The sequence below is a fragment of the Phalacrocorax aristotelis genome, chromosome 2, assembly GCF_949628215.1.
Source record: "Phalacrocorax aristotelis chromosome 2, bGulAri2.1, whole genome shotgun sequence".
NCBI classification, from domain to species: domain Eukaryota; kingdom Metazoa; phylum Chordata; class Aves; order Suliformes; family Phalacrocoracidae; genus Phalacrocorax; species Phalacrocorax aristotelis.
In genome coordinates this window covers 36,076,430-36,101,958 of record NC_134277.1, presented here as the reverse complement: position 1 = coordinate 36,101,958, position 25,529 = coordinate 36,076,430, and the positions used below count along the sequence as shown (strand labels likewise).

Below are 25,529 nucleotides of genomic sequence, written 5' to 3'. Positions count from 1 at the left end.
CACAGTCTACGTAAGCCTTGTTTTTCTCTGCAAGGGAGCATATATTTCTTCTGCTACTACATGTTAGCTCAGAGGCACAAGTTTTCAACAAAAGTAAATTAAGCATGTTAGCACTATGATTCTAGTAGTAGAGTGAATTTCCTCATTTTAGTTACTCCTTTTTCCTGTACATACAGAGCAAACTTACGCTACAGTACCACGTCCATCTTCCTAGAAGGCAAGTGGACTACCATCATTTCAGTCCCACAGGGAATAATTAGCCTACTCAGCTTACTCGGGCTCCAGTTGCTGCCACAGCCTTGTTTAACTTTCAAATTCCTCAAATTAAAGCTAAAGAAACCATGTAAGTTACTAATATTCACAAGTTCCATGCTCCAGCCAATAAACATCCCATTTGCTTCCCATTCTGCTGTTGTGTACTGTAAACAAATATAAGGTCCTGGGAATGTACTATGTAAAAGAAATGCTAACAATATCATGTATGTCTAGGCTTTCATTCCTTATTCAAGCATTATCATGAAAGTCAACAATACTTTTCTGCTTATTAGGGGTAAAAGGACAGAGTGTGGCTGGTAACTACGTTGATGAGCTATACCCAAGTTGACTACTGCCAGGTGACAAGTCTTCCTTTGTTGTGGATTATGTGTTCAGTTTTGCAAAGTTTATTAGGAAGAGGTAACATCTTTTAGTAGCTCAACTGATACAATGGGAAAAACATACAAGCCTTATGGCAAACAAGTCTTTCTTCAGCTTTAGCTTCAACAGACAAGGTCCTACTGCAGAAGAAAGGTTCTTTGGTTTTTACAGATTCAGTTGATGGCAAAGATGCTAGCAAAAAGAAAAGCACTAATTCAAATGTTAAATTATTTTCCTGTCTCAAAATTCTAGCGTTCAGTTTGTTAACTAAACAAAAAATATACACCAAAGAGAAGTTATAGTATTTGTGTAACGCTTACTTGAAAAGACATGCCTGAAAACACAGTTTTGGCATAAACATGACCCTTTCTCCATGTTTTTTCTCTGTTCCAAACATTTTTAATTTCTAGTTTGAGTAAAATGAAGCAACTGTAAAGAAATCCAGTCCAAATATTTACTTTTCAATAAACAGCTTAAATATTTAACATTTTGAGTCAGGTCTAAAGAACATAAACAGCGTAAGATGCAATGCACATTTCATTATTGATGTTTAGCATAATACATTATATTACTTATTCCATAATGTATACATTTAGCAAAGAAACTACCTCCCCTGGATTTCCCACCACCACATGCCAAGCCTTCAGAAGATCTTGAATCTCCGAGTTACCTCAGTAGGTAAGTGTATCCCTATGAAGAGTTTCATTCTTAGTGAATGAAGGAATCTACAGAGAATGTGAAGAATGTGGCCCAGTTACAGCACCAAGGAACTCAGCTGTGAAACTTCAGAGCAGAGGCAGTCCCTATCTGTGTGTTTTGGAGAGAATCTAGAGCTGTTGATCCTAAAAATAAAAATAATTTTTAAAGGTTAAAAAAAACCCCAGACTCTTGCCATTTATCTAGAACAGCTTGCAAGATTTATTTCATCTAGAACATGAAAGCTGCCTCCTAATATAATAAAATCTTGCTTCAAACTCACTGATGTTCTTTGAAGGCTTTTCCATTATGAAATATAATACATGTATTGTTCATAGGTCAAGACAAAAGGAGGCCAACTTGGGGAAACACTTGTAACCAAAGATGGTTCTTAGACTGGCAACCTGCACTTCCCAGTTCCTCTTAATGTGCCACAAACAATGCCACCATGTTGAAACAACTCCACCAAGGTGTTTGAGGGCTGTAGTAAATAGACCACAGGCTGCTATTTCTGATATTGCACTACCTGTGTAAATTGCCTGCTTTCTCTTGACACAAACATACTGGTCACATAGTGACTGAATACGTGAGCAAAAGACATTGTATGCTTTTCTTAACTGAGCTTTAGGAAATTGATATTTAAATTGTGCTCTCCATGTTAGCATAAGCTATGAGCCCTCAGACTGTCAAAATAAGACCCAGGAGGGTAGGCTTTTTCCATACAATAAAATGACAGTTGCCCGACAAAAAAGGTACAGCCATTTAATGAAATCTCCAGATTATTTTGCACTGGGCAAGCCACCAGCAACAAAGCAGAAGGCGAAGAAAGATGTCACAAGGACCAAGGCAGTGTTTTACCAAAACATCCCCCAGAGAGATGAAACAACAGGGAGACCCTCAGGTTTCCAGCAGCATCTAAATAAGGTGGTAGGGCATATGGTCTGGGCATTTGTCCTGTGGCTATGCCACATGTATAAGAAATTTAGCAGAGCGGCCAGCACTGCAATACAACACGCATGTTCTGTCATACTGAGATCTGAACATGAACAGGTCCCTTGTAACAGCAGAAAAGATATGGGAGCAAGTAATCACTGACTCAATACATCTTCAAGTAAGCTAGCGGAGGAAAATAAAACCACACAAAAAAGTCAGGATTGTTTCTCCAGGGAAAAGAAAATTCATCCTGTGACCAAAACTTCAAAAAGCAAACAGATGGGGAAGGGGGACCTTCAAAGCAGGACAAGCAGCTCTGCAGAAAGCAAATTTGAATATACTGAGGAACACTACTGCACAGGAGCTGCACAAAACTGAAGATCTTTGAGATACCCATTTCACAGGTGCCAGAGATCCCAGCACTGCCAGTAAAATGGGGGGAGAGGTCTGGCAAGCCTGGTTCACACATAATGAGCAGAGCTCCAATGTCATGGGTTGGTGTACCTTATCTGTACAAGGTCTTTGTTAAAAACAGTGAGGGTTTGGAGAGCAGAGCTATGTGTCTGAATTAGGCAGCTTTTGGTGAGGGCTACAAATGTTTGTCTATATTGTACTTTAATATCAGATTACCTGTGAACAGTCAGTGTGAAGGTGTTGAGAGTAGGAAATCAAAAGTAATTATTTGTGGGGCACCTGTCCTGTGAACTACCTCCCACCTTAAAAATTGAGGATTTATTCCCAGATTTGATCACAGGAAGTGTCCTCTGCAATAGACAGTATTCAGCTTATTAGCACCCTAGCATCTGCTTGGATCCAAATTTGTATTCATAGACTTATTTGAGAATAGATATAAAAGGTAAAAGACTTTGTAATTAAGAAAGGGAGTTCTTAGCTAACAATAGTATTTCAGCACCTACTGTTTTACTGTCATTAGCATGAATATTGGAATATATTTTGAAGTCAGAAAACCCTCTCCTGTCTCCCATCCCTTCTAAGAGATTGCTAATGAACATCCAAAATAAAATTTGTTAAAGACTGAGTCAAACCAGATTTGCCATGGTGAACTTATCAAATAATTTTGAATAGCAGAAGAAAAAAGGAAAAAAAGGCTTTCTGCTACTGTAAAGAGGCTGTGCTACAAGGTAAGTAAAAGGAACAGAAATCCAGATGGCATGTTTCACCTCCTATGGCTGTGATGTGGCATACGCATTGTGCTGGCCCAAGATCTCTGAACACAAAGTGGGTCGAACATATGGACACTCACTTACAGTACAGCTCTGTGAGACCTAAGGTGCTGCCTACACATCAAAGGCAACAGCTTAATGCTGCATAGGGTGTTGACAGTCTCTCTCGACACCCTCTGTTAACAATAAAATGTGTGACCCCTTACATTTTTTAAAATCCTTACAAGTTTGACAAGTGATTTAAAATTCATCTCAGGGAAATACCTATGTAAATTGGCCACTTTATTAATGTAAGAATAAATAATTTAAATAACTGCTTTAATATTTTAGACCTCAACTTATCATTTTGAAGTAGTAGTTAGTCATTCTAGTCCTATGCATTTGGTCAATTACTATCTCTAATTAGATATCCTGGAAATGAATTGAAGCTGCATAAAGAATAAAGGAAACAGTTTCCATCAAATTGTTTCCTCCCTCCACGTTTGTTATCAATATTCTGATATACTTAAAAGCAAGTGTAAGCAGAACTCATTATAAACTTCTAACCTTGCCCATACTTTATGCTACAATATAATTAGTTTCTGTATTATTAGCCCTAGTTTACAAGCATTTTAAAATGTCAGGATGTTTCTCTTCAGTTTTGCGGAGAAAACAGAACACGATTAGACATCTACTGAACAGAATGAGTCGGTGAATGCCGCAGGGAATATGCAAGCTCATGTGCACACAAGGGTCAATTAATAATGAAAGGTTTTTGCTGGAGGTACTGCCAAACATAGTTGGGAAATTTGTAGTAATTAAGATCACTTACAGATAAGATAATTCCGTAGCCTGTGATGCCACTGGTACTTAAATGATGTGATTTCTTACATGTATGTAATGGGAGGGTTTTCTTCTTTAACTTGGGCCTCATTTTAATAACCTAAATGGTATTTTTAAACAGATACAAATGCATGTGTGCATCAACCCAGACAAACTGCCATTTAGTGAAGTACCAATCCAGTAAGTCTTATTCCACAAGAAACATTGCAAAAGCCTAATTCACCTTCTTAGCTGCTACGAAAAGAAGTCTCCCATTTCACTCTTACTTTTGAAAAAGTATTTTACATACTACCAAACACATCAAATCAAATCCCACAGATTGCAGACAGCGTAGTTTTATGAAGCACAAACTAACGAAAGGACAGCATCCCAGGTAAGGAGGTTATATTTGAATTAATTGTTAAATATTTAATAGAAACCCTACATGACCTTTAAAAAAAACCACACCAATTAAGTAAAAATTTTTCAGAGATTTAGCTTGTTCCATTAGTTTGAGTATTCTGAGGAGGTATTTTTCTAAAAGGTTTTTTAGAAAATGTAATAAACTGGGATCTTAAATTTTATGTAGCCAATTTTCTAAATAAACTTCTTGTGGAGGTTCCCAAATTTACTCTGCTTCTGCATTCCCACAATCCAAGGCCGCAACAGCAGCAATCACCCCCAGAATACGTACCTGCACAGGAAGCGGCTGGTCACTTAGGCACACGCACACATCACAGATACGATGCAGTTTGGAAAGCTCTGCATTACAAATATTTGCAATTAGAATTTAGATCTATCTAGCCAGCCTCTTTAAATGATTGTGTTAATAAAAACAAGTACTTAGCAGTTACTTGGACAAGGTGTGCAATATGTTAGGCATATCACTGGATGCCAAGGATACTGGTGTTTCACCTCACTGATTACAAGAACCTCTACATCCTTGTGCCATGTTTCTGTATTTTTAAAATTATTTCATTAAAAACAGATCAGCAAACTTCTGTGATCCTAGCAGTGGATAAACAGCTTGTTAAGAGCCATCTCAGTGGAAGATCTGCCTGTCTGTCCATCCATTCATCCCAAAGGTCTTCAATGTGGAACCACTCGGCACTTTTTCTTCACACACAATCGTGAGACAATGCTTGGATATCTTTATTACATTAATGTTACTATGGTGCGATTAAAAAAATACTTATTCAGATGAAGAAAGCCACAAAAAGAACTACAGAATCAAGACAATCTTCCCTAAGAAAGATGTTTGACTGCCAGGTATTTGGTTATATAACTCCAGAACCGTATTGAGACCTGTGGTGCTTCTAGCTGTTGAGACAGCCATCAATATACTCTTTTCTTTCCATTTTATTTCACTAGAACTTTTATTTGGGAGTGGATCTTGGACATTTTTTTCTACCTACATTGAACAGTCATTCGCAGGCACAGAAGTACTACCAATTACCTAGTGAAATCAGCTGGTAAACACTCATGAGGAAAATTACAGCTGGGAAAATTCAAGTCTGGTAATTTACCAAAAGATTTAAAAAACAAAAACAAAACAAACACCACCACCCTAAATCAGGAGTTTTTTTACATATGTCCCCATGCCCTCTAAAGAAAAAGAAACGGAAAGAAATCCAAAACCCCATTCAGCCTAAGAGAACAACCAACCTTAAGGAGATTCAGTATTTCACAAAACTTGAAGCAGGTCACTTTAGGGGCACTTGTAATGTCATCTGAAATGGGAAATACATAGCTGCATCATAAAAACTGTAGCACAGCAGAAGTACTATTTAAATGTTCCTTAAAAAAATAATTTTTAAAAATGTCTGGCAACACAGCCAAATGCTGTGATACTATCAAGCATTTTGGACCTGAGGTGAGTTGCAGGCTTTCTCTTCCTTCTTTTTCGCAAGCCCTTGGGTTCTTTACACAACCTCCTGCCATTGGAGGGCTCCCACACCTCTCCAAATATCCTATAGAGGAGGCTGCAAGGGTAGAACATGCAGATGTTTCCTTGCTACTGCGATTGGTAGAAAAGGCAGCTGAGACCCTCCCGTTATCCCTTCCTCACCCTCTTTTCCTTAGTCTGCACGCTTGAAGTTTAGTTTTGCCACTCTGAAAAGTGCTGTCGTCTCAGCAAAAAGGATGAAGCTCAGCTTCCACCCTCTGCGCTGATGGAGCACAGAAATCATGGTCGTACTATGCTAGACAGTTGGTGAAGGGAGAACATAAGTCAGAGGCACAGCATGGTGATACAGCACAGAACAAGACTGGCCATGAAAAGAGGGGCAAGACACATCACAGACACTGACGTATTGCTGTATTAACCCCTAATCATGCTAGCTTCATGTAAAATTAGATGTAGGATGCTATTAGAGTATTTTTTACTTGCTTCTTGATAAACAGTTGTTTCAACTACATTCATGAACAGAACATTTGTGCCATAAGAAATAGGTAGCTCACAGTTCTCCCTATATATTTGTCAAGTACAGACTAATTCCAGTGAGCCTCTGTACTACTGAAACCTGAGAGAAAAGCAACTATTTGCTAATAGCAGCATGAACTACTAAGAGGAGTACGTAACAGCATTTAAGTTTGTAATCAGTCTCCAAAATCTCCGCATAAAACAAGCTGCATGTGCACGTAGTGACAAATATTCACCTCGCAACTTCTGTTATTCACTTTGCAACTTTTGTTATGCTGTTTAACAATGCTCAATAGCTTTAAGACTTCGCATACCCTTACAAGAAAAAAGTCACTTTGCATACGCATACAAAACCTCTCATATTACTGTTTATAGCACAAAGGGACACCACCTACCATGGTTTTGGTTGGTACCAATCAAGTACTCAGGGAATAAAAAGCATGCATAGATAGACAGACAGATAGAAAAACTTATCTTTACATTGTCAACAGAGACTTGCAGATTCAAAAGAAGTTATGCATCTGTCTTCACTCTTAAAGATTGAAATCTTCACCATTAAAGATCTAAACCAGTAATTTTATTTTCATTTCTTTCTCCCCTCTCCTCTAACTTGGGGGAAGTTTCAGAGCATTAGAATTTCAAGAACAAAAGAACTCAGTGATTGAGCAGGAAGAATACCAGAGAGGCTACTACTAAGCTTCAGACACATGCAATTTTCCAAACCAGAAATACCCAGAGTATATGTACCAAGAATTACAAGACTGTAAAAAAAGAAAAAAGAAAAAAAGAAAAAAGAACAGGAGCCTTTACAAGTACAATTAAAAATTTATTTTTCTCTTTCTGCATTGAAGTGAGTACAGGTTTACACACATGACAGAAAAAAAAAATCATCTGGATACTAAGGTTGTAAGTGTATTTTTCCTTTATAACAGTCCAGAATATCAGCAGAGAAATAGAAGAAAAGAAAAAACACTTAACTTTGGACGGTATATCATCCAGCACCTCCGGTTTTACTGGTGGGTTTTTTTTCCTTAATTCCTTAGACCAGCCCCACCCACCCCCAAAAAACCCACTCACAGCACACTTTCGGCAAAAGTCCCTGAACATACCCCTCCCTTCCCTCCCCAAACATTCAGTACATTTTAAAAAATAGGCTCAGTGGCACTTTCTCTTTAATATGACTTCAGTAACATTTTGAAATACAGTGCATCCCCACTGCAATTCACTTTGCTGTAAGGCTAACTTAGGCATAAGGCAAACATTACCTTAGCTCTGAAATATTCCATGATAAGACACCCTTAGCACATATATCTGTGTTAAATGCAGAGATGCCTTGTTTCCCTTCATTGCTGTTCCTCCTGATCAAAAAAGCAATTCAGGGAGATGGTGTGCTATACTCATCACAAATTACAAGGTACTAAAAAGTTAAAAAGAAACAGCAATGAATAAAAATAAACAGTATTCACATATCCAAAACTTATTTCCATCACTTAAATTATCTGCAATTACAAAATACATACACTTAAATATCTTTGTAAGAAATAATCATCTAACATATCACAGATTACAGCTTACTTTTGATAATCTAACTGCCCTAACTCTGGCATAAAGATACACCTGGACAGTGTTACTACCTAGGATGTTTTCCTATTATAATTAATTTTCTTAAATATACAGTAAATTCTCTCTAGCTATTCTGACAGATAGTGCAAATAAAGACATTCTTTGGGTCACAATTTTAAAATATTACTGCCAATGCTATCCTTAATTTAAGATCATTTTAGTAAATAAGTAGCAAAATATTATAAGTATACGCATTTTCTAACATCTGTTTAACAATGCGTTTTCCTCAGTTACCTCAGCTTAACGCAGATCACAAAAAATGAGTAAGCTACAACACTGCTCACCTATCCAAAAGATATGTTATATTTATGCTTAAATAAATATATTTAGAAACCTACCTATAAGTTCCCCATCGCTTTCCATTTATTGTTATTACCCAATGGCATACTACATCAAATCATATCAAAATACCTTTAAAGACAACAAAGATCACTTCAGAAGTACTGCTCAAAGGCAATGAAATGTTTTGAGAACCTATGGACATGGACATATGTTAGGCGTATAGAGATCCAGCACATTGTATAATAGAATAGTTTATGCTTTTTAGAGTCAGCTACTGCTTTGCCCGAGCCAGAGATAAAAAGCTTATCTTAAATATTACCTATCACAGATGTAGCAACACAAAGTGGCCCTGTTTGCTATCTAATGTTGCTTGCTGGTTTTACACGTTTATTTGAAGTTACTGGCACCTGATTGCTAGTTCCATTAGTAGTATTTGTTGCTGAGCCATTGACAACGATGTAATCAACTTTGTTTTCCAATTTCACGAGGCGTTGTAAGATGTCATCCAGAAGAACAGCAATTGTTCTCTTAAGGTCAGCTGAAGACAATGGAAAAAACAAATTAGGTTTTATTATTTACCATGTGTGGAAAAGAACCACTATTTCAACGTATTCACATCTTAAGACTGGCTATCCTTCCTACTGTATTTTTAGGGAAAGAATGCAGATTAGTATACAACTATAAAATTAAACAGCTGCATGATTTTTCTTTAATACCATTTCTTTGTTATTTTAGGCAAGGAAGACACCACCATAACAATGAACCGCGAATGAAGCCACTTAACTATTCAAGTGTGAGAACAAAAAGACTAGTTGGAGCATTAGACTAGTGACTATTTGAAGGCAATATTTCAAATTTCATCCAGACAACAGTACTGGAATACCCAGCTATGACACCTTTTAGCCCTGGACAGCAACAAATTTATTTAAATACTTTCCAACATTAAAAAAGGTACTCAATAGCTTTCCTCTAAACAGATCTATCCCACAGAAACATTGCTATGAGAAAGTATCTTTACACTTCTTACATAAGCTATAAAGCAGGAAAAAATTCCATATATTTAGGCCTGTATTGATTGAAAACAAGAGAAAGGACAGTAAAAAAATTCCCATGTCCTGGAACACAAAAACAGTAACAGACCTTTCAACAAAACTGATTACACTGTTGTCAATGTTCATATCACTATCTTCTCTCAAATTTGGAAAAAATGAACGCACTTATAAGGTTTTACAAGGTGTTAAGGTCCCTCCAACACACACAGATGCAGACACACACAGACACTCTCTCTCTCCCCGCCCTCCAATCAGTTCTTAGCTAACCAGAAAAATGGGGGAGGAAAGAGTAACTCTGATAAAATGAAAACACTAGTAATAATTAAAAAAAAAAAACCAACACACCAACCACCTCAGGTCAGTCCCTCCCTCTAAAATTAACTAGTTGTTTAATAATGTCATCCTTGGGGGGGGGGGAGGCAGAAATTGCTTTACAATTCAAGCCAGAGCAGGGTCTGCTGTCAATGGCACATTGTGGGTCATGTACTCTATAGTATCATTCCATGCTCAACAGTCTGAGGGAAGGAATTGTCTACTCAAGTTGTAACTCTGATGATCAGCTGTAGATCAAGAGCTGACTTAATTTTATTAAACTTCAGACAAAACCTCAGAAGGCAAATCTCATCTGTAAATACACTCTAAGAGTGATAGAGCAGTAGAAAGCTGCAGTACACAAGGGTTTTTTAAAACAAATTACACAGAAAAGTAATTACACAGTAAAGGCAGGAAATCCTTGAAGGCAAAAAAAAAAAAAAAAAAGGGAGTCAAGGAAAAGGGGGAGAAAAGAAAAAGTTGTCTCTTACTGTGGTAAAAATGTTAACTTAATGAATGAAAGAATTAAAAGGCTAAGACGTTTTGATACTGTCCTCCTCTTGAGTTGCTTCCTGCTCACCCTGTCATCACAGACTTGCCTCCTTGCTCCTGAGCATCAGCGAAGAGTTCAGACACATTTTTACTGTTTGTACTCTTACCAAGTGCCTGTAAAGGGCATCCTACAATGGGTAGAGCCCATCCTTTCAAGGACTCCTTAAGAAGGGGATCAAAGTACATTAATATAAATCTTCACATAGATATATATTTTTTTACATATTTCTTTTTAAGCCTTGTACTACCCTTATCTTCACAGATACACTTTTCCCTCATGACAGAACACAGGTACTTTCTTCAAACCTAATCCCTAAGGGATTAACTACAGTTTATTGCAGCCTTCCCTCAAGAGAAGCTATGAAGGACCAAAGAGTTAAAATTATTAAGACATTTTTACAGCTTTGCTAAGAAGATTGCAAAACTACAGTCTCAAACCTATCTTTTCTGTATTTCAGAAGACAGGCACAGGCTTTACTAATACACTGCCAGTGAGCTTTTTCATCAAGTTAATAGGTAAATCAGACAGAGAGACAGGATGCAAGTATCAAAGCTCTAGAGACAACAGACCTTCTTTATCTCTAACGGCTACTTCTAAAGGAAGGGGAGATCCTGCTAAATTCATAATTGCCTTGCAGTCTCAAGACCACAAACTCAACTAGTAGGTTGTTTTCTGATGCTTTTTTACTACTTAAATAGAAGAAAGTCAAAGAAATAAGAACCAAAAGTTAACAATCAGGCACAAGAAGAATCTGGAATGTTGAAGTGACGTAATCTAAAACTTCGTACCCAAATCAAGCATATTAGTCCTGTAAGCAACAGCAGTCATATACCTGGAGATATCTAAGAAATTCCTGGAAAACAAAAATCTCATGTCTCATGCTTGATTTTATACCACATCTCAATCTTCAACTTCACTGAATAAACTAAAATCAAAGCAGTTAATACAGAGAGGTTTTTCTCTTAAAAAAGTGTAACTCATCTTTTTCCTGAAAACTGTAATTTGAGGAACTAGTATGGTTTTTTCCCTCTTACCATATCCTGCCATAGAGGCTCCACCGCCACCATTCATTAAATTTTTATTTTCTTCTGCCAGTGCTTTGACATATCTTTTACTTAGATCTAGTATCTGTCCACGCAGCTCGGCACTACTTTGTCGTCTTGGATACTGGAAAGTGTAGCGTAGCAACATCAAACCCCAAATAATTCCGAAAACTAGTAAAAACATACTCAGTTTCTGGGACATATTTTTTCTTGAAAATGTTAGAAACATTTCTGATGAAGGCCACAGGTGTGTCTTAATTTCAGAATAAGTAATTGAACTTGGCTTTGTAAAATTGTATCACATATTAAATAAAAATAAGATTTCTATGAAGTGAAAAATTTTCTGTCTGTATCGTCTTGAATACATCTTCTCATGTTTTGGTTGGTCTTGATTCCTGAAATTTGCAAAATATCACATGGTTATTCAAAACTGCTACAGTTCTTGAGATCAAGGACAAATATCAGTTTCCAAATGCGATGTCATTGCATAACCTAGCAAATAGTGGTGGATTTATATCTGCTTAGAAGTGCAGTCATCTTTCTGTCTCCTCTCTTCCTCTTATTTTTACCAATTTTTATTCTCCAAAAATCAAAACTTCTATGCTTCTACAAATCACCTTAAGTATCTTAAATACCGTAATTTGAACTGACATCAAACCAAATGCATTTAAAACAAAATGCAAGATCTAGAAGAGACTTGTGAAACACTTATACACAACATTTTGATGAGTTATACACATTTACCTACACACAACAAAAAGGTCTTGTGAAATTATTCACTTGATTCTTATTCCTCACTTAGAAGCACACAGCAAGTATGAGCAGATAAAATACAGAACAAAGATTTTTGGTTGGTTAGTTGGTTTGAAGTTGGGCATCATCCTCTTCTGGTTTTGTATAGCATTAAGAATTTTTTGTATGTTTGTCTTTGTGTCTTGCTAATAAAGAAAGAAATAAAACCAAAATGAACTGACACATTGTACCCACTTTAGCATTTTACTACCACTTTAAAAAAAAGTCTTACCATAGCAGGCAATTCTGATCCCTCAATAGATTAAGGCTTCAGGAAAAAAAACAAATGGTAGGAAAGCTTCAGCAGTTAAACAGCAAGTGTCCAGACAGTTTGAAGCAATGTAAGCCAGACATCTTCAGGGAGCTCTGTACTGGGGAGAAAAAAAATTAAATAAAACAACATGCAGGACTAGAGAGACCTTCATTTTCATGTGGAGTTGTTGAAGTTGAGGGCTTCAATCCACATGCTTTTAAAACAGAAATACATTTTTAAACTGAACTTGAAGCAATTCTTAGGGAAAAACATAGAATCCATTTCCATTTTATTATAAATGCATACACTTGGATGCCCAATAACTGATTTCAACATACTTTTTTAAAAAGTCGTGGTAAAACTCTCACTGAAACGCTTCCCTCCTCTTGTGTCATAAGACAGTGACAGCAGATGTTTCAGATTCACCATATATATATACACATACATATATTTACATATGTATCATTCTCTTCTTCTTTTTTCCCCCTCAAACACATCCGATCTTTTCAGTCTCTTTACATGTATATGCCTCCTTGTATTTCTCATTTTTCAGCCACCTCTGAAACTTCTCCAATTATTCAATACTTTTTTGAGAGGGAGTTTCTATTATTTAACATAATCTGGATAAAGCTGCTCATTTTACATAATAGCTGTTTCCTTGTTATTCCCATTCTTCCCCACACATTACCTGACATGAGCACTTTTCAGACTGAAGTTACACATTTAAGAGAGTTCCCAACAAGACTTTATATCATGGGACGTAGGTTTCTGTTTTTATTAGAATTTGAGACTGAATTTCTTATCCTGCTAAGCAGTCATCTAAACAACTCCGCCTCCAGAGTATTTTTCATTGCCTCTGCTGACCAGTTCAACTGTCCTTACACCGACGCACCACAGTCTGCTGCAAACACAAGTGTCACTGCCAGCAGGGTTCTGAGTTGTGCTTGCCGCTTACCCTTCACTTTGCTCTTCAGAGAAGCCTCTCAACAGGCAGGCCAACGTGACTGATTAGAGAGGCAAATTTTCAAAGTGCTCTAAAATCAACATGCGTATCTAAATTATTCTGGAAACGATCAACCCAAGGCAGGGGCAATATCAGGTCTTGGACACCCAAGTTCCTGTAAAGTAACAAATTCATATGTGTAAAATGCCCTACAGTAACAGCCAGTACGTAAAACCTTACTTTTGATGTTGGGTGACTGATGTAAGTGGCAATTGCAAGTCATTGAATGAGGGAGGAATAGCTTATTTCACCTTATCTGTGGGATATGACAATGCATATGGAGAGATAGCCACCATGCAATAATTTGAAATCCCACTGTAAATTCAGTGGGGTGTACTTTGTTCAAAGAATGTGCTTATCCCCAAAAAAACCTGTTTTTAAGACACAAGTTTGTCTTAAATATGTTAAGAGAGAAAACAATAAAAACATATATTCTACAGTGTCAGCATGAATATTTGGAATTGTGTGGTTAAAGATTTCCTGAAACAGATCGTCCCTAAACATTAGCTAACCAAACCTTCTTTTCCCTAGCTCTCTGCCAAATCCATGGCTCCGCACTCAGACTTTAAAGCATAAACTGCACCTACATCATTATGCATCTACATAATCCCTGAATAGTATCAAATGTGACAGAAAACATTTACATATGAGGTCCAGGAACAGGGTATTCACATGATGGCTCAGAAGACCAAACAGTATCTCTCAGGGAGAGACCACAAGTTTCAACCCCCATTCCCAAAAGTCTACGTTTTAAATTATTAAAAAAATATTGTCTGAAAATAACAGATAGCTCCTGCAGAATTTAAATTAAGTTCATCTCTCCACAGATCTCCAACCATATCTCATCCTGAAGCATTTAGACAATATCACTACAGAGCACTGGAGTGGAAATAACTCTGCCATCACACTGTACATAAGACCACAAGCCAGGGTAAGAGTCCTAGCCAAGAGGAACAGATTGAATAAACTCCCGCCAAGGAGCAGTAGGAATTGCAGACTGGGTCTTTGCCATGTATATTTGATTGAGAGTACACACGCTGACTACTAACGGAAACCAAGGACTTAACCTGCTGGGCAAATGGCATAACACCCAAATACTGACACTGGGCAAAGGAACTGGGAGTAAGGTGTACCAAAATGAAGGGAACTGTTTGTACTTGTCGCTTTTCCTGTGCATTTTTAAAGGCCGTTTCCCCATAATGAATTCCAGTGTAACTTCAAAGCTCTGGAGATTTGGTCTCCTCTTTCTTCCTGAAGCACGCACTTCTAGTGACACGTAACACACTCCCTGCAAGTCCCTGCCAAGTTCACAGTGTGGAGTAACAACAACAACAAAAAAAGGCAACTTAATATCCATGTGATTTGCAAGTAGGAATAAAGGATATCGAAGCAGCAGGTGTACATATTAGGAAGAAAATAGCACAATAAGTAAAATGGATGTATTAGAATTTTCTTTTATCTCTTGTTGCCTTGAAGGCTCAGCACTTCTCTACGTGAACATTATAGTTCAAACAAAACTTGTCCTCACAATGGCCCTTTGTTTTCAGTGATTCAGAGGTAATACCCCGTGAGATAACAGCATACATGTAAGAAGGAACACTGTCTCTGGTCATCTTTCTTATCCTTCATTCTCTCAACTCCTCCTTACCCACAACTCCCTGAGTGGGGGTAAAAGGAAGCTGAGACTTCCTTCTTCACGCTGACTTAGCCTGGGTAGGAACCCAGGCTTACCACTCTCCCAACTGCAGGTGAAGGGCTTTTATGGCAATGGAGATCAAAACACTGCCGAGAGCAACAGGAAAAAAGTGCACATCAGAGCTATGCCTCATTGGAATCCCTACCATCCCTAAGCATAGAGACTGAGACAAAAGGAAGGCAACCATGAAGATGAGGGAGTACAGCCAGGCCAAAATATAAAAATCTGAGGAGGGAAAGGGGAAAAAACCACAACAACCCAAACCAACCCCACCAAAAAAAAAACCCCACACCCACCCCCCACAAAAAAAAACGCCAAACCCAACCCCAAAAGCCCCAAACCAACCCAAATCAAACAAACAAAAACCTTGACCTGACTGTGCAGACAAAATGGCAATCCAAGAAAAGAGTATATTCCAGATAATCCTTTCACTAGGCAGCCTGCAGTGACTGATTCAAGTGGCAATTTTTCAAAGTTCTTTAAAATCAACATGCACATCTAAATTGTTCTGAAAATGACCAGCCCAAGCCAGGGGCAACATTTGAACTTGGAACTACAAGCAATTCCTGAACAGAGGATCTGAGACTAGGTTTGCCTTTCACAGACGTATAAAGAGTTTGATTTTCTTCACTGTTGCCACTCCTGGTTTCCAAGAAATGTATTGCTAAAGTCTGCCAGTGTGGATTTAACATTGTCCAGTGGTACCACAACAAACACACATACATCTGGCAATGAAAGCAATGAACTAGGGCACTCATCCTCTCCAAAATAAAATCATGTCTCTATCCTCTGTGTTCCAACACCACTCATATATAAATTATATCGAGTGCATGAATCAAAAGGAACAAGGGCCAAAGAAAAAGCATCAGAAAATCCATTACACGTTCTGTAATAAAGCAAAGTTCTAGTATCTCTGATGCTACTTAACTAAAGAGTAGCATTGGACTTCAGTGTGAATACTGACCCTTCTCCATGGAAACCAGCCCACACTTATAAAAGATCATACTTGAATTTCATTGCAAAGTCTTCCTCAGATTCTGCTTTACTTATTCCCAGCAAAACCCAGAGACTATATTCATATACAACACAAAAAAATGCAACAATCTAAGGCAAAGGAATGCCTCATACACCCTCTGAAACAATCTCAGGGTATCATGAAAACAAGGCATACACAAATCCTTAAAAGGTTACAACACACCTTACAGCACTGTCAGTTCCGCTAGCCTGTCAGCTCATGAAAGACTGGTACATACTCCTCATCATTTTTCTAGTCCAAGAGATCCCAGCCTTCCTAAATCACTAGAAGTGGTAATCAGCATCAGCAGGGCAAATTTAAAACTGTGCTGCAGAGATGGTGTGCACCTTCTAGTTTTGAAAAATGTACAGGACAGGTGAAGATGATTATTTAAGTGCGCAAAAGAAAGCAGCAAGCCCATCAGGTGGTTTTGGTACTTATTAGTAAACAGCTTTAGCAAAAAAATAACAAAACACAGTCAACAAGAGGTGAAGAATAGAGAAAACTGAAGCCTGAGAATCCCATTCCGTTCTAGGATCAGAAAGACTTCAAGGATAAAGCCAAGAAAAATGCACTGAAAATAGTATTCTTAACATACAGTCCAATAAAGTTACCTTTTTTGTTATATATTTTGAAAGACAGAATGCCAAATACTGAGGGAGTAGTTCCTCAGTGATACCCTACAGACCTATATAAGCGTCTAATGAACTATTAAACTATTAAATTAAGAAAGTAGCCTTGATAAATGGGAATTTTACTCAATCTATTACTTAATACCATAATATTTATCTGTTCCTCACTGCCAGATTATGATCAACAATATGACATAGTAAACTCAAAAGCAAGTCTGGCTTTGCCACCAATTATTAACTATATAAACACAAGAGAGTAAAAAAAATGCCAGATATAGTCATAGGAGACTGCATCCAACTACAAACAGAAGAAGGGGGAAAAAAATTGTAACAGAACAGACAACAGACAGAAATTAGGACAGTAGAAAGAAAAGCTGACCTCAATAATGACTATAAAATAATTGTCCAGTACAAAATTAGAATTTATTACAATCTCAGTGGGAGTGAAACAAGTTTATGAAATTAAGGATTTTAAATTAACATACTAAAATTATGTCTATATGAGAAATTTCTATTATATTCACAGCAGCAAACATCTCTCAGTACAGTGAGGGTACTGTATTAGTAAAATAAGATGTGCTGTAAACAGGCATGATGATACCTCACTGCAATAGCCAACAAACATTTCAGGAAGACAAAAATCACAGGCCATTACAGATTACCAGTAAATGTTTCCAGTTATATCAGCTCTATCCTATTAGTTTTCTTTTTTTGCATCTATTTAGAGTGTGCTCCCCAGCCTATTTACCTCTGTGACCTCCAGAACCTTACCTTTTTCTGATTTTCCAACAGAAAACTTTGAGCCTCATGGTCACTCAGCTGACAGGCATTGCGCTGACCATTCTGAGGGCAGACAGGCTAGTTCTGTGTTACTTGGAAACCTGTCGACACAGTCGCTGTGCAACAACGACAAAGGGAAGTCTAAAGAATGACTGACACACACACAAAAAGCATTGAACATATTCACTGATTTTAAACAAGGACAATGAAATAAGCACCTAGAAGCCCAGGAGCTATATGCCGAGACTTTCTGGAACACCAAAAAATGATGATTGCATTCTGGTAATTTGCGGTCTTAGATGGCTACTGGATTGGCAGTAGAAGAATCTGCATGAGGTGTAAGCTGACGAACGGGTGCCCAAAGAAGTTAGGGGTATCCTGTTACACAGGACCATTGCTCCTGGCCATACACAGAAACTTCAGTTCTCTGTTCCTACACATAACACAAACGCCCTGTAACAAATCATCCTACCCATATCACTCATATTTAAAACTGGTGCCCAAGGAAGAATCACATTCCTCATATTCTTAAGAGCACATGAGTTCTTGGAAAGATGTCAGTAAAACCATATTCCTGTACTGGCACATCCATACTGGTGACTTTTGCAGACCAACACTGCCCTTTGATTCCCAGGTTGATTAATCAGGTTCAGACAGCTGCACAGCACCATAAAAGAGAACAATATTCTACTCGGAAGCAAACAATTAATGGTAATGTGTGTCCCCAGACAGGTTAAACCATGTTTGAGCTGGTCTTTGACGAGATCAACCCTCAACATGTTAAGTATTCCTATTATTGTTGCTGTAAAATTTGGTCAACAGCAAAGTATCACCAGCAGAAAAGGAAGAGAAGGATACCCCATGGACAAAACCTCAGCAATGCCTGACAAAACAGATCCCACCAAAATGCTATGCCTGTGTACTGATGAGACTTGAGGGTCTTTCAAGACTGCATCATAGATCAGTTGATAGAAAACATACATTAATACCTGCTAGGCTCAAGTGAAAAGAACACTATACAACATGCTGCCATCTTAAGAATAGGTAAGATGGCATATTTCTGGAAAAAAAACAAAAAGGCTACACTATAAGCATGGAGGCTGCTGTACTGCAGGTGTTAGCAGTTCTGTACCACTTTTAGAATTCACCGCCAAAGGAGTCTGCCTAGTGCTTGGTGTCTTTTCCAGGATATCTATCTTTATACCTTCTCCCACAGCATATGTTCCTTCATTCCCTGCCTCTGCACGCTCCAGACTTGCAATCACCAAGGAAGACTGGGGGAGGGGAATCATCCCTTTGCCTTATTGCTACCTGTTTTTTGGAGAATACCTTTAACAGATATTCCAAGTTAAATCATAGAAAGACAAGAGTTTTAAGGGAATAGCAAAAATGGGTAAGTACATACCAAGAATACCTATTCTTCTACAGTGCTGCAACAAATAAAGAAGAAAAATGTCCTTGTGTGCTCCAGCCAGTCCCTGTCTCTCAATGCAGCCAAAGGATATATAGGACAACAAAAGTCACAGCTCACCAAGCAGGCAGATATTGTTGCTGCTGAGACTACCTCAAACATATCTTAAACCAGGAAGAGTTTTACCTCCTACAGGCTTCTAAAAACAGCACACAACTATTTTGTTTGCTAGCTAGACTTCAAGTTGAAAGCAAAAACATATTGCTTTAGACTTGAAACCCACGCATCAAGTTTACAGTGTCTCTGGTATAAAATCATCTGAGTGCCCAAACACTAGATTACCTTCTGTATTTCAGTATTTTAGAAATACTGTTGACTTGTTTCTATTTTGAATGCATATAATCCTAATTGCATTGTTTTTATTTTATACTTTCTGCCAACAAATGTTTTTATTGTGCGTTATGTCTAAGGAATCTGCTGAAGTACTTTTTGGTACCTATTAAAGTGTCCTGACTTTTTTTTCAGTGCCCCCTCCCCCCTTTATTTTGCCTACTACTGTCAGTGAATGCTTTTAAAATAAACCAACTATTTAAAAACAGAAATTCTTTGTTCCTTGCCTGTGGGCAGTCAGCCAAGATTCAAGATTTTGAGAGGGGAAATGACTTGGCAAGGGTTGTAAAGAAAATTCAAGAAAGCACATATCAATGGGGACAGTATATTATACTTGTTGAAGTTCCCCTCCTCCCACTGGGTCCATCTAGGCCTCAAAACCTTTCTACATCTCTGTATCAGCTTCTTTAAAAAAAAAAATCTCAGCTTCATTCTGCCTGGGACACTGTGTTATTTCTTTATGCTGTATTGCTGCTTTATTCAGGCTGCAGTAAGACCCTTGCTCTTAAGAACTACCATTATGACAAAGCATGAGGTACCTTCTTAGCATCTCATTTCCTGATAAGATTGCCATTTTTTTCATAGCAGCTGAGCACTAGGCTGTCAAGTACTCCCTTGCAACATCCTAACTAGCACCCCTACTCCCTCGTGAAATTTCACAGCTGTGTTTGCACCACTCTTCCCAAAGCCCCTCTGACTCCAAAACTTCCTTCTGAGATGATGTTTAGCTGATTTTAGCTAGTATTACAGACAGCCATACCTGCAAGATCATGAATGTAGGCTACAGAGAAGAGAGGGATTTTCACTAAACATTTTAAAGAGAACTAAAAGGAAGGGGGTTGTGTCATTAAAGAGAACTAAAAGGGGAGGGGGGATTCAGCTAACAAATTCATGGCTGCAATGGTAGGGAGGCTGCCACCGGTCACACATGTACACACAGCGCAGCATTCACACAAACACTGTTCCCAAAGAACAGTAACAAAAAAAAGGCTTGTACCACTGGGGAGAGAGGAAGAATTTAACTTGCCTGGTTTTATTTCCATAAAGCTGCAGAATTCAGACTGACTATGGATGTGTGCAAGGTGTCCACCGAGAGTACCTTTCAGTGATAAAACTACAATACTTGACCAGGCCTCAGATTCACACTCCCTCCCAGGAAGCTGATCCAGTTGAAGATTTTAGAGAAATAGCACTGGAGGCAATGTTAAAGACAAGTTGTTCTCTTCTACAGTTTTTATTATTTTGAGATGGACTTGTCAGTTTATCTTAGCATAGCAAGGGTTATAACAGTCAGTATTTAATCATAGCACCACAGCGGTGAGCACTGCAAAATATTTTATTGTTAAAATTAAGTAGAAAGTACCCAGAAACTTAACTGGATTATACATATCATGATAGCCTCTTATTTCTTCATTATTATAGAAGAAACCAATTTCAGCAGAGTAAGTTTTTAAGTCCTCTTGTCTAGGCCCTGTTTTACATAGGCAGAGTACACATTTAGTTCTGAGCAATCTGAAATTTATCTTTCAAATTACACAGGCAAATAGTAATATAAATAATTTTTTGTAAAGTTGACAATAATAAAAAAATTTAGGAGACTATTAATAATGCTCAGTTGAGGAGACCCAGCCCACCTAATGGCACAAGTTTGCAATCACAAGTGAGAGCGCTTGTCAAATAATATCACATAAAGTATATTTTAGCAGTAAATTTGTACCAGCACAAGTCACATTCAAGTGACAGAGCTCCACAGTTTTTTCTTTTTGACAGCTACTGGAAACAGTTTAATGGCTATTTTTGACACTTACTAGTCTTCAGATATGTTAACTACATGGCTGACATTTTAAGCTGACATCATGCATTTATTTACTTACAGTTTGGGCAAGATGCAAGAACTAGTGCCATTAACTATTCTTGGAATAGGTACAAGTGATCATGAATGCAGGGGAAATATTTTACTTTTAGCAGTTAAATGATGTCCAATCCCCAAGCTAAATGACAATACGTGGTTAGCTAATACCATTACCTCCTTCAGGAATTTAAAAGCCAAAAGCAGAGACTGCAAAAGCTTTCAAAAAAAAAAAAAGACAGAAAGCAGCTTTATTTCCAACCGTAAAAGCTTTAGGAAAAAGACCTATTTACTAGACCAAAAGAATTCCAGCGTAATTGCTTAATCTTCTGCAGTTCTCAAGTACTTGAAGTGAATTATTAAACAATTTTATATTGTAACACATGAAATAAAAAAAAAAAAGAGGCCAGAATATTTTAGGCTTTATACACATGGGTATCTCCAGCAGTCAAAACGGGAACAAAGGTAGCAACAAGTTTTCACATTTGATCTAAAACCACAATCACTCCTCTCCTGACACTAGAGCAAGATGCTACTTAAAACATGTTATCATCTTTATATTGCCTCCTTTCTTTGATATTCTCAGAAGAGTGAAACAGCAATTCATGACACTTGCTCCAATATAAACACTGCATTACAACTAGAACAAATCACATGTATGCTTAGCTATTATGTTCAGCATGTTCACATTCTGAAAATAAAAAGTCACAATTCCTACAAAGCTCACTTTCCACAGCAAAAAACTGCCCCTCCCAATTCACTCACTGAGGGAGCAAAACGACAACAAAAAAAAAACCCTAGCTGTTAACCTGATCTAAACGGCACTAAAGAAATTACAACATGTCATAGGACAGAATGAAAATTCACTCTGCTTTGCGGCACACAAACACATAAATTACACTGCATTCTACTTGACAGTATCTTTTAGATGACAAGATCACTTAACCTAATTTACGGGATGCTACCATGCTAGATTAGGAAACTGAAAAGAAAGTTTATTAACAATGAATGATTAAAGTAGCTACAGAAATAAGGTAGATGTAATAGTATGTTGTAAAGATTTACAGAAATAAATTTAATGGAAGATTAAAAATGGAGTTAAAGTATCATCAGATGTTTCATATAAAAGCAATTTTATTATATTGTAATAAGGAAGCATTATTCCACAGCTCTTGCTGTCAGGAAGTTTCATATTTTATAACCTCCTAAAATTAGAACAAATGTTTTACCCGTTATTTTTTTAACGCAAACTTGTTAGTGCCAGAAGATCACTTTACCTAACATTATTAGGCATCTTGCCTTTGCTTGAGTGTGAATTAAACAAACATTTTTTCTTCTTCCTTCTAAGCTCCATCGCATCACTGTAAACGTGTTTTACCTCTCAAAGTTAGGTCCCTACAGTACAAGAAAGACGTCGATCTTGCAGAGTCACCGCAGTCATAGATTATGACAGGAAGGCCACTGCAAATGAGCAAGGAAACCAGAAAACCCTCATCTGCTTCCCTGCTTCCTCACCACCCAAGGACATGGTACGACAGCCCTGCATAAGCGGTTACCCACCCGAAGGGGAACGCTTCGCCGCGGCGGGCGGCAGAGCACCCCGCGCCCGAGTACCTGGAAGAGGGGCCCTGCCGTAACGCCGCCCGCAGCACCGAAGGGCCGCGCTGACACGGGCACCCCCGGCCCGCAGCTGCAGAGCAGGAGAGTGACCGACCCGCCCGCAGCACCGGGCGCCCCGCAGCCCAGCGGCGCCGCCCGCCGCGGAAGGACAAACGGGGCAAGGCGGTAAAGCCGCCAGAGGCACAAGCGCCGGCGGGGAGGCAGAGCACGGCCGAAGCCAGGAGGAAGATAACCCCGTCCCGAAGTAGGGGGCAAGCCTGATGGGAAGAAGACGGTGGGGCGCTCCGGCAAGACGAAAGCCCGGCTTTGCCCGGCAGCCGCGGCGGGACTACGGCCACCCGGCTGACCGCCTCGCCACCCCGGGCCGAGCCGGGCGCTTCCCCCCCGCCGCCCGGCGGGGCCGACCCGTCTCCCCTCAGGGGCTTCCGGGCCGCCCCCACCCTCACGCCGCTCCCGTTCATCCGCAGGCCCTTCCTCGCCCCTTGTTGCGCCCCGCTCCGTTCCGCCGCGGGAGGAGGCAGCAGCCCCTCGGCGAGACCCCCCGGCACCCCCACGCTACCTCCGCTCCCGGCCCGCACCGCCTTACAACCGCCGCTTCCGCCGCGCGCCACCCGAGGCCCCGCCCCGGCCGAGAGGGCTGCCGCAAGCGCTGTGCGGGGCGCATGTGCGGCCGGGCGCCTGCTCCCCACCCCCCCCCGCTCCCGCCCGTTGGGGTGGCGCGAGGGAGAAGCGGGAAGCGGTGTCGGCCCTGAGGGGACCGCGGAGGGCTGTGTAGGGGCTGGGAGGGCAGGGCATCATCGCACGCCCTTTCTCGAAACACCCTCTGTCGGGCTCCAAATAGGAACCTCCGGGAAAGCTGGGAAGCTGTGTGGCCCCGGCCGTCAGTTCCCACTGATGTCCTCAAGTAAAGATTACCTCCAGAAGTACAAAACCGGGAAAGGTATCTTTTCTGCCCTCTAACGGCGTAAGTCGGTTTTTCACAGTGGCCTCAGGAATGGGTGCTGTCCCTCACGTCCGGTGCAGGGACAGTTTGCCCTCACCCGTACTCTCGTTCCTGCAACGCGCAGCTGCACAAGCCGGACTGTTCGTGGCTCGGACAGTATTTAGACTCCCACCGTGACAGTCCCGTAAATAAAATCCACTGTGGATATACGACTGTGTTAGCAAGTTACCTCAGAATCTTCCTGCAAGGTGATAGTTAAAGGAAGTTGGTATCAGTTACCTAAAGGTGAATGTAAGGGCACTTTCAACAGCTGCACAGTTGCTAGCATTCAGGAGTATCTTGTTCACCCCACCTCGATCCTTTCAGGATTGTTCCTACCCAGACAAGCTGAGGTATTGGTTACAGGTCAGATGTTGCAGGTGGGTGTAGGGGAAGGTTCTGTTAGCAACGTTGCATCCTCTGTAAAACAAACACGGTTACAACGAGCGTTGTCCTGGCAGCTTGCTGATCCCGCCACGGCTCCACCTCCCCATCGGTACTCCCGCTCCTGCACCACACTGCAGTTTTCCCTCCCTTCCAGCACGCATCAGAGGCTACCTGGCCCCTGTCTGGTCTTCAACCTTCTCTGCACGAATGAGACGCAGGAAAAAAATCACAATTTAAATCCGCTGCTTTAATAGAAAAAGGGATGTTGATATAACAGAGGGATTAGGGGCCTAGACCTATGTAGATAGGCAAAGCTGCTGGCAGGTGGTACCTTGTCAACCTGTGAATCAGTTGCATGTAAAACTTCTCTAATGTCAACAAGTTCACAGTCCCTTATTTCAGAGTCTTGTAAAACATATTTTGGAAAAGTTGGTGGGTTATTTTCATGTTGGTCTGGAAAATATAGGTGTTCACCTGAGAGTTCATTTGAATTTAAGAAAATTAGGCAATTGTTGAACTGAATAGAAGGCTGTATTCCCACAGAGAATTCAGAAGCAGCTGCATTAAAGGAATGATATATTTATCTGATTATGCAATCCATCCCATGGGCAAAAGTCTTTTGCTAAATTTTACAACGTTGAATGAGGACAGGCAAACAAATAAAAACTGAAATATTTGATAAGTAAGCTCTTGAGTGAACAGATTGACTGTATATTGTGCAGCACCAATAAAATTGTTGCTGGAAGTGTTTTCTAAAGCAGAATCAATTCATCAGTTTCTGTGGGTATTTTCTGGTGAAGATTTCCTCTTGAAAAGATAAAAAACAGATGGTCTGAAACGGACTTCACATAACAAACATACTACAGCTATTTACTGCCATTTATTACTGTACTATTTGCCCAGTGATTAATCCTTTATTTTCACAGATGTGCAGTGAACAGCTGTAATGTCTTTGCAAATACAATTTATACAGTATTTAGAGTTTACTAGGGAGAGAAAGGGAAATCTGTCAACGGTGTAATCATAGGAAGATTTGCTTGTGGAAGTCACAAAATCGTATTAAGAAATCTGTCTCCATTATAAACGTACCCTTGGTTGACAGGATCTCTCAAATATTAATAACGTTCTTAATTCCGAAGGCCTCGTGCATTTGGTCATCTTTCATGAATGTGCATCTCACAT

At 39.4% G+C, this 25,529-nt stretch overlaps 1 protein-coding gene across 4 annotated transcripts; it reads right to left on the bottom strand.

Annotated features, from left to right (window-relative positions):
- Positions 1-646: 646 nt before the first annotated feature.
- On the bottom strand, positions 647-23,637 carry CCDC126 (coiled-coil domain containing 126). 4 transcript variants are annotated; one of them, XR_012658924.1, is made up of 7 exons: positions 23,538-23,637; positions 12,562-12,700; positions 11,529-11,932; positions 7,938-9,115; positions 5,916-5,980; positions 4,945-5,012; positions 647-1,478 (listed from the first exon to the last, which is right to left on the bottom strand). XR_012658924.1 is itself a non-coding variant. In XM_075083041.1 (4 exons), the coding sequence occupies exons 3-4, from the start codon at positions 11,764-11,766 to the stop codon at positions 8,934-8,936; spliced, it is 420 nt and encodes a 139-aa protein (XP_074939142.1). In that variant the 5' UTR covers positions 11,767-11,932; positions 12,562-12,695; positions 23,538-23,610; the 3' UTR covers positions 7,486-8,933. The 4 variants fall into 4 exon arrangements, 3 of the variants coding, with proteins under 3 accessions (XP_074939142.1, XP_074939141.1, XP_074939143.1); XM_075083041.1 differs by lacking the exons at positions 647-1,478; positions 4,945-5,012; positions 5,916-5,980 and having other exon boundaries at positions 7,486-9,115; positions 12,562-12,695; positions 23,538-23,610; XM_075083040.1 differs by lacking the exons at positions 647-1,478; positions 4,945-5,012; positions 5,916-5,980; positions 23,538-23,637 and adding an exon at positions 19,114-19,850 and having other exon boundaries at positions 7,486-9,115.
- Positions 23,638-25,529: the final 1,892 nt, after the last annotated feature.